At 51.1% G+C, this 10,028-nt stretch overlaps 1 protein-coding gene and 1 long non-coding RNA gene across 2 annotated transcripts in view; both read right to left on the reverse strand.

The window, feature by feature from the left end:
- Positions 1-3,508: 3,508 nt before the first annotated feature.
- Positions 3,509-4,233, reverse strand: LOC106805166. The gene is made up of 2 exons (XR_001393401.1): positions 3,984-4,233; positions 3,509-3,817 (listed from the first exon to the last, which is right to left on the reverse strand). It is a non-coding gene; the product is annotated as an uncharacterized LOC106805166 (long non-coding RNA).
- A 404-nt stretch (positions 4,234-4,637) lies between these two features.
- LOC106805158 (glutenin, high molecular weight subunit DX5-like) overlaps positions 4,638-10,028 on the reverse strand; it is a 13,801-nt gene continuing 8,410 nt past the window's right edge. The window contains exons 3-5 of the mRNA XM_014806655.1: positions 6,551-7,061; positions 5,157-6,502; positions 4,638-4,727 (exon numbers count right to left, since the gene is read on the reverse strand). Coding sequence (XP_014662141.1) covers positions 4,638-4,727; positions 5,157-6,502; positions 6,551-7,061 — 1,947 coding nt within the window. The remainder of the gene's footprint in view (positions 4,728-5,156; positions 6,503-6,550; positions 7,062-10,028) is intronic.

The raw sequence follows: 10,028 nt of genomic DNA on the forward strand, positions 1-10,028 counted from the left end.
AAGGGACTAGCGAACCCACGTGTACCCCCGCTTAACCAGGACGCCGTCTCAAATCTCAAGGAGAACAAGGTGCGACCCACGTGACCCCAGCTTGTCAACAGGGACCGTCTCAATTTCCAAGAACATGACTGCTGCCCACCGTGACCCGGCTGGCACAGGAGCCCGTCTCATATTCCCAAGAACCAGGACTGCGACCCAGCGGTGACCCCCGCTGGTCAACAGGCGTCCGTCTCAAAATCTCAAAGAGCAAGACTGGCGACCCACGTGAGCGTCAACGGCATCGTATCGAGACCAAGAGGACCATACGGCAATGCATCTCAGCAAGAATGAACGATGTCTCACCAGCGTGGGAACGCCTCAAACAAGTGGCCGGAGGAGAGGAGGAGGAGGAGGGAGGAAGAAGAGGGGAGGCAGGAGGAGGAAGCCACGCGCGGGGACGTGAGATGGAAGCGGAGGGAGCGCACCACCTCGTCGCGGTCCAGCGGTGGCCGGCGTGCGACCCCCGCGATCCCGCCGTGCAGCCCGGACGGACCAGCGGTCCGACGCTCCCTCCGTTCCCGCAACACGACGCCGCGGTGCTGCATCTACCAGAGAGAGCAGAGTCTGAGGACAGAAGGAACAGCCGGCGGACTGGCGGCGCGCGGGCCAGCGTAGCGTTAGCGCGGTAGTGGTGCGGTAGCGGTAGCGGTAAGTGGAGATAGCGGCAGAGGTAGCGGAGCGTCAGCTACAGCCGTCGTGAGCGCACCACGGAAGGCGGGCTTGCTGCACGCTGCCACGGCAGAGTAACCTCTTGCCGTATCAAGTCTTCACAGGAACGGCATCCACATCGCTCCAGACAGAGGAAGCAAGCACGCGGCAGGGCAGCGGAAGATGAGAAACCTGAACGACGGCGGCGCTAGGCATGCAGCACGGAGACTCGAGCGCCAGCGGGCGGAGGGAAAAGCCCAGGCAGGTAGGCGGGGAACAACATGCGGGACAGCCCGGCAGGGGCGGGGAAACAACATGGCGAAGCACCAGGGCAGTGAGGCGGGGAACAACATGGGGAGGCCCAGCAGCGGGGGCGTGGGAACAACATGGAGGAGGCCGCAGCGGGGGGGGGAAACGATAGGAGGCCCGCGGCGGGTCGCGGCGCGAAAACAACATGAGAAGGCCCGCAGCAAGCGGGCGGGTAAATAATATGGAGGCCGCGGCGGTGGGCGGGGAATAGCATGAGTGAGGCCGCCAGCGGGGCGGGAACAGCATGGGAGGCCCGCACAGCGGGGAGCAGTAGCGAGAAACCTCTAGGGGGTGGGGGTCGGGAGCAGCGAGACGAGCAGGCAGCGGAGGAAAGCCCTGTAGCGGGAGGGCGGGGGCGACCGTCCCGTAACGTCGTCAGCTTAACGACGAGGAGGAGACCCGTCGGCAATCAGCGATTTGCTCGCCAGCTGATTCGGCAATTAGCGAAAGGGTCTTCTGAGGCCCGGTTGCCATAGCGACGCCCCTGGCTAACTATAACGCTCCCATTACTAATGTTCTGTCAGAGCAGATATACGCGTCTGTTACTGGCAATAGAGGCAAATACTCTGTTACCTGGCAATGGAGGTATAACTCTGTTACTGGCAATGCAGCAGACTATACTCTGTTACTGGCAATGGAGGCCAATACTCTGTTCTTAGGCAATGAAGGTATAACTCTGTTACTGGCAATGGAAGTATACATTCTGTCTGTTATTGTCAATGCAGATATAACACATTGTTACGTTTCATAGAGATATACACACAATTAATGTTAAACAGATATATTAATCTGTAATTGTCAGATGCAGATTATATTATATTATACGTGTTGTTACTATCAGGGGGAGTGTAACACGACTTCCACATTTGTAGCATAGAAGTCAACAACATGGGCCTATGTATCACTTTTAGGCTCTATAGATCATTGTAAAAAATACGCACGTTTTAAAAGTTATTACCTAATTATATATATTATGCGTTTCTGTTATAAAATGACTATCTAGATTTATTCTAGCCTAATAACTTTTATATTGATATATGCCAAGATAAATAAAATGTTTCAATAAAAAAAGGTGCGTTTGTATACTTTAGTTGCTTCCACAGAACGCACGCACAACACGCACACACGCACACACGACACACGCACACCACGCGCACACGCACACGCACACGCACACGCGACACACACACCACGCACCACACACGCGCACACGACACGCACACACGCACACACACAGCACGCACAAACAGCGCGCACACGACACCACACGCAACATATACGCTTACGCGTAATGCTTTGATCGAGTCTCCGCATATCTGGTAACATTCATATGTCTGATTCACAAGCGCGCGCTATACATTACAAAATATCATAACGAAATCAGCGCAGATGCGATCAATATATAGTCTCTAGATACGATGTCTAGTATCTATCATACACTCCGCAGGAAATATATCATCAGGGAATACAAAGGATAGTGGATTCTATTCTTGGACGTGTTGCTGGCATGCAGCAGCAATATTTCTACGTATACCTTTGGCCTTTCATAGCTTTTGCATCAGTGCCCTGCTTTCTAACGAGTGCTAACCATTTTAACACTAACTGCATTAATATAGTTACTGGCTCTTAGTTATGTTCTTTTGGATGACATGTTTTTTCTCTATCGCTTTTTATGTTTATTGCGGAATCTACACGTGGACAAGACAAATCTATCGTTTCTCTCACAGTATGACGTCACGTTTAAACTACCATGCAGACCTATAGCTAACCGACTAGCACTGCATAAACACGAAAGGTGTATAATCACATGATATATAATATTAGGTAAAGTCGACAAGATCACTAGATTAGACTAATTACTAGATTATCTAGGTGTCTCTATATAGGTTGGTTTATTGATTAAAGAGATCCGGTCACGTCGCTTTAATCATCATCTCAAATCGGTGAATAAAGATGAATAATATTGAATAATATCATATTGTGTATTATATGAATTAATCAATTAATAACACAATGCCTTATCTGAAACCTGTTGTTGTCATGTACCTTTATCGCCAGGCAATGCAGTTTATACAGCAGACTAATAGTGTCATGTCATATGCGCATCTTTCGAGAGAGCCAATAATCACGTTAACTTGTCTTTCCGTATGAAGCTAGTGTAAGAGCTACGAACGAGCCACTGTCAAGCAACAATTAGTGTATCGTGGATAGCTTACAACATGTCCGATATGAGACGCACATAACGTGATGTGAGATGTAATGTCTGTAAGCCGGCTTGTAAGAGCGCTTGCTATCCGGAGAACTGCAAGCGTGGAAACTGGCTGCTATTGCTGCTATATAATCATATAAGAATTCTATATAATATCCTATATTATATCCTATATGATGCATCCAAACTGAGAATTGAAATTATCTAAAACTGTGGCGCACTACTGTGTGCGTGTGTGTGTGCGTGCGCGCGTGCGTGTGTGCGTGCGTGTCTGTGGAACAACTAAAGTATGACAACACGTACTTTTTATATGAAACATTTTATTTATATCTTGGCATATATCAATATAAAATTATTAGGCTAGAATAATCAGTAGTTCATTCATAACAAACGCATAATATATATAATAGGTAATAACTTTTAAAACGTGCGTATTTTTTACATGATTCTAAGAGCTCTAAAAGTGATACATGAGGCCATTTGTTGACTTCTATGCTAAAAATGTGGAAGTCGTGTTACACTCCCCTGATAGTAACAACACGTATATATATATATATATCTGATCTGACAATTACAGTATTTATATCTGTTTAACATTAATTGTGTGTATATCTCTATTGAACGTAACAATGTGTATATCTGCATTGACAATAACAGACAGCATGTATACTTCCATTGCCAGTAACAGAGTTTATACCTTCATTGCCAGTAACAGAGTATTTGCCTCCATTGCCAGTAACAGAGTATATGCCTGCATTGCCAGTAACAGAGTTTATACCTCCATTGCCAGTAACAGAGTATTTGCCTCTATTGCCAGTAACAGAGCGTATATCTGCTCTGACAACATTAGTAATGGGGGAGCGTTATATTAGCCAGGGGCGTCGCTATGGCAACCGGGCTCAGAAGACGCTCGCTATTGGCCGAACAGCTGGGCGAGCAAATCGCTGATTGCCGACGGGATCTCCTCCTCGTCGTTAAAGCTGACGACGTTACGGGACGCCGCCCCCGCCCCCGCCCCCGCCCCCGCCCCGCCCCCGCTCCCGCTACAGGCTTCCTCCCGCTGCTGCTCGCTCTCGCTGCTCCCACCCCCACCCCCGCTACAGGTTTCTCCCTACTGCTCCCCGCTGCGGGCTTCCTCATACTGTTTCCCGCCCCCGCCGCGGGCCTCCCCATGTTGTTTCCCCCGCCCCCGGCTGGCGGGCCTTCTGCATGTTGTGTCCCATGCCCCCGCTTGCGGGCCTTCCCATATTCGTTCCACCGCGCCCTTGCTGCGGGCGCTTCTCATGTTGTTCCCGCCCCCGCGCGGGGCCCCTCATACTGTTTCCCGCCTTCCGCCTGGCGGCTCCCCATGTTGTTCGCCGCCTTCCTGCCTGGGGCTTCCTCCGCCGGTGCTGCTCAGCTCCCGCCTGCCATGCCTAGCGCTCGCCGTCGTTCATTGGTTCTCATCTTCCCGCTGCCCTCGCTCGCCCTGCCCTGCCTTCCTCTGTCGGGAGCCGATGGTGGATGCCGTTCCTGTTGAACTCTGGATACGGGCCAAGAGGTTTCCCTGCCGTGCCAGCGTGCAGCAGCGCCCTTCCTGTGGTCGCCTCACGACCGCTAGCTGACCGTCCGCTACCTCTTCCGCGTATCTCCCACTACCCTACGCTACCGCTACCACTACGCTTACCGCGCGCCGCCGCCGTCGCGCTGTTTCCTCTGTCCTCGCTCTCGCCTCCTCTGGGGTGGATGCAGCACCGGCGTCGTTGCGGGAACGGAGGGAGCGTTCGGAGCGCTGCGTTCGCGTTCCGGGCTGCACGCGGGATCGCGGGGGTCGCACCCGGGCGCCCGCGGACCGCCGACGACGGTGGTGCCCTCCTCGCGCTTCGCCGCATCTCACGTCCGCTGGGTGGCCACTTCCTCTCCTCCTCCTCTTTCATTCCTCCTCCTCATCCTCCTCCCTCTTCCTCCCGACGGCTGTGAGACGGTCCCTGCTGCCAGACAGGCGGGGGTCAACGTGGGTTGCATTCTTGCTCTGAGCAATATTGAGATGGTCCCTCCGTTGACAGGCGGGGCGCGTGTCACGTGGGTCGCGTCTTGCGGGGTCACGTGGGTCGCAGTCTTGTTCTTGGGAATATTGAGACGGTCCCTGTTGACAGCGGGGGTCACGTGGGTCGCAGTCTTGTTCTTGGGAATATTGAGACGGTCCCTGTTGACAGCGGGGGTCACGTGGGTCGCAGCCTTGTTCTTGAGAATTTTGAGACGGTCCCTGTTGACAGCGGGGGTCACGTGGGTCGCAGCCTTGTTCTTGAGAATATTGAGATGGTCCCTGCTGCCGACAGTTGGGGTTAAGTGGGTCACACTGACCGGCTTGTGGTGAATATTGAGAAGGTCCCTGCTGCTGACAATTGGGGTCACGTGGGTCACATTGAACGGCTTGTGGTGCATATTGAGATGATCCCTGTTGGCAACGGGGGTCACGTGGGTCACACTGGCCGGCTTGTGGTGCATATTGAGATGATCCCTGTTGGCAACGGGGGTCACGTGGGTCACACTGACCGGCTTGTGGTGAATATTGAGAAGGTCCCTGCTGCCGACAATTGGGGTCACGTGGGTCACATTGACCGGCTTGTGGTGCATATTGAGATGGTCCCTGTTGGCAACGGGGGTCACGTGGGTCACACTGGCCGGCTTGTGGTGCATATTGAGATGGTCCCTGTTGACAACGGGGGTCACGTGGGTCGCACTGGGCTGTTGGTGTATATTGAGATGGTCCCTGTTGACAACGGGGGTCACGTGGGTCGCACTGGGCTGTTGGTGTATATTGAGATGGTCCCTGTTGACAACGGGGGTCACGTGGGTCGCACTGGGCTGTTGGTGCATATTGAGATGGTCCCTGTTGACAACGGGGGTCACGTGGGTCGCACTGTGGTGCTGGTGCATATTGAGATGGTCCCTGTTGACCTAGGGGCAGCGTGCTTGGGTACTGCGCTTGCAAGAGTCTCGGATCGACCTGCGGCTGCTGCAGTGGCGCCACCTGTCCTAGACTGGTCTGCGGCTGCTGCAGTGGCGCCACCTGTGTTAGCTTGGTCTGCGGCTGCTGCTGCTGCACGCCGAAGGTCGGGAACTGCACGTTGTTGCTGGCCTTCGGTCGCTCGCTGGCGTAGGTGGCGCTGCTGCTGCCGGTCAGCTCCGCCGTGCTGCGCGAGTCCTGGGGGCCGGTGCCGAGCTGGTAGCGAATCACGCTCGGCGTCTGCTGAGATTCCTGCAGCCTTGCATTGAGAGGGTTCGTCAGTGCGGCCGTCTGCCCTCTCACGGGAGGTTGCCCTTGGTATTGTATGGGTTGTTGACCTTGGTATTGTACGGGAGGTTGACCTTGGTATTGTATGGGTTGTTGACCTTGGTATTGTACGGGAGGTTGACCTTGGTATTGTATGGGTTGTTGACCTTGATATTGTACTGGAGGTTGACCTTGGTATTGTACAGGTTGTTGACCTTGGTATTGTATGGGAGGTTGACCTTGATATTGCACGGGTTGTTGACCTTGATATGGCACGGGCTGTGGCCTCTGGGCTCCTGGCTGCAGGGGTCCTCTCTGGTACTGGGGTAGGGGTCGCTGATACTGTGGAGACGGCCCCCGATAGCGACGTCCCGGCTGCTGCTGCTGCTGATACGCTGCCGGTGAGAAGCGTTGCTGCAGCGCGCCGCCAGGTGGTGCTTGCTGCTGCAGCGTGCGCGGGTCGTAGGCGGGGGAGATGCCGGCCGGGTTCTTCTGCTGGAGGAGGTTGTTGTAGTAGTCCGGGGAACGTCGCTTGAAGTAGCGCGCACCCTGGCCCTGATCCTGCACGTATTGACTGCCGCCACGCTGCTCACCTTCTCTCTGAAACACAGCGGTTAGAATGAGTTGGGGGCAGTCAATGCTGGGGGAACAGCAGCTGAAAAAAACCATTAGAGAATGTCCGCTGTTGGTACTAATCCCTACAATTACTCTACGCCCTCCATTTTTTTCTTCTTCTGCTTTTTTTTCTACTATTTCTTTTAGCAGGTTTTTGCCAGTTTAGACAACGAGTCTTGCATACGCGTAAGTATCTGTAGCATAGTCCAGAATGAAGCGTAAATAATAAAAACTATTAGAGAATGTGCGTTATTGCTACGAAACTCTGCAATCACCCTACGCCTTGTTTCCATGTTTTAGCTCTTCTTTGACTATTTCTGTTAGTAGAATTTTCTAGTTTAAACAGCGAGATTTGCCGAGCCTAAATATTTGCAGCCTATTCCAGGAAGTAGCAACAACCATTGACCTTTTGACCTTCGATTAGTAATTACTAGACTCTAGATTGCAGCTGCTGCGAGTGTGGCGATCGGGAATCGAACTCTCGCTGCCCAGCTAAACAACAGCAGCAGGACTTGAACCGCGCACCCTGACCTCATCACCAGGCGTCTACCGACAAGGGGAGAATTATGACAGAGTTAGGTTTAAGGCATTTCATTGCCAGGTCAAGTAATCGATGAGAGGGGCTGGGTGAAATGAATAGATGGGTGCTGGCGAATGCGTGCAATCGAATTGTCTCTCCAACGAAAGAAGAAAACGAGTATTTAAACCAAATAAATGTCACGATCTGCAATGTAACGTCGGCGGGTGTCATTGTAATTCCTCAAAGTAACTTGACGGATGATTATTTTACGGGGAATTTTTTTGTAACTTAGTGCGGTCGCCAGTGGGAAATGATTTCCCGCTGAAATACCGTATCATACTTCACCTTATGAAGTATGGTTAACTCTATAAGTACTGTTTAACACGCTAAGCCGCAGTCTAGCTAGGGCACGAGCGTGCCCGCATCGTGGAGCCACCGCGGGCACTTTTACTCCACAGACTATACTGTACGATATATCGGTGAGTTTTACACCCTCGGGATACGCGCTCGTGGATGGTAATAACTGGAGGTTCGTGTCTCGGTGTGTGTGTGTGTGTGTGCGTGTGTGTGTGTGTGTGTGTGTGTGTGTGTGTGTGTGTGTGTGTGTGTGTGTGAGGGCGAGAGAGAGAAAGGGCGAGACGAGAGAAAATCGAAGAGCGAGAGATGAGAGAAAGATAGAGAGAGAGAGAGAGAGAGAGAGAGAGAGAGAGAGAGAGAGAGAGAGAGAGAAGAAAAGGAACAAGAGATATATATAGAGAGAGAGAAGGGGGCGAGAGAGAGAGAGGGGAGAGCGAGAGAGGGCAAAGGAGAGATAAAGAGAAGGGGAGCGGTGCGAGAGCGAGCGCACACAAAGTGTAAGAGAGAAAGAGCAAGAGAGAGAGAGAGAGAGAAAGAGAGAAAGAGGAGAGAGAGAAAGAGAGGAGAGAGAGAGAGAGAGAGAGATGGAGAGAGAGGAGAGAGAAAGAGAGAGAGAGAGCGAGAGAAAGAGAGAAAGGAGAGAGAGAGAAAGAGAGAGAGAGAGAGAGAGAGAGAGAGAGAGAGATGGAGAGAGAGAGAAAGAGAAGAGAGAGAGGAGAATAAGAGAGAGAAAGAGAGAGAGAGAGAGAGAGAGAGAGAGAAAGAGAGAGAGAGAGCGCACAAGTGTGAGAGAGAGAGAGAGAAAAGAGAGCGCGCACAAGTGTGTGTGCGAGAGAGAAAAGAGAGAGAGAGAGAGAGAGAGGAGAGTAGAGAGAGAGAGTGTGTGTGTGTGTGTGTGTGGTGTGTGTGTTGTGAGATGAGAGAGGGGGAGTTGCGCAAACAACATTTTGGAGAAAATTCTTCCGTGAATTACGCAAATAGGTCTAGAGTGACCGGTAGTACACTACTGCTGCTGCTGCTGCTGCTGCTGCTGTTGCTGCTGCTACTGCTACTGCTGCTGCTACTACTACTCTAATTCTACTACAACTACGACTTAAATATAATGTTTATCATATACATTAACTGGGATGTGTTAGATTCGCATGGGATACCCCACGCACGTTTCAATTTGGACAAACGTGCACCAGAGCTGAGTGTTTGAGAACCCCACACCTATCACAGCTATCATTCAGACAAATTCCCCGCATACCGGGAATTAAACGTCTAATCCCGGGATATACACTGATATTACATATTATATATATATTATATATATATATATATATAACATACAATATATAATACAAAATTCTCCGCATTACTGGAAACGTTTAAAACCCGGGATATACGCTGATATTACATATTATATCTATATATATATATAATTAGATATATTACATATTATATATATATATTATATATTATATATAAGATTATAAAAAAAAAAAAAACGCAGGCATCACAGCGCGAGCTAGTTTTTGCCGCCCTAACAATTATTCCTATACAACGCGGTGTGGGCGTGGACCACCGCTCGCGCGGTCTATCGTTCTGTCATGGTTGCCATAGCTGCAGGCATCCGCTCTAACGCACCCGTCATCACGCCACAACCGCGCTAATTTCTTCCGTCGCCGCGAACACGACGAATCGTCGGAGCGCGTCGGCCACCAGGGGCGCCCGCGCGCCGCGACTCGCCCACGTATAAAAGGCGGCGGGTGTTGAGTACGCCTCGTTGCAATCTCGGCACGGACACTGACACGGTGACGCACAGCTGGAAAGAAGAACTCATCTGGACAGGTAATCAGGTACGGATAATGGAGTGGCTCAGGGTGGTGGGTGTTGTCGTCAGGGGTTTGTTCGTGGATATGGCGTCAATAGATGTTGTTCATTTTCTGGCGAAACGTTTGTAATGAAAGACTACAGTTGGTACAATGTCAGTAGTGTAGTTTAAATGTCGTCTGGTCTGTAGGGGGTAAGATTATATATAATATATCTATATTATATGATATATATATATATATATACATTACCGTTGATTG

Source organism: Priapulus caudatus, unplaced genomic scaffold (assembly GCF_000485595.1).
Source record: "Priapulus caudatus unplaced genomic scaffold, Priapulus_caudatus-5.0.1 Scaffold103, whole genome shotgun sequence".
Classification (NCBI taxonomy): Eukaryota; Metazoa; Priapulida; class Priapulimorpha; order Priapulimorphida; family Priapulidae; genus Priapulus; species Priapulus caudatus.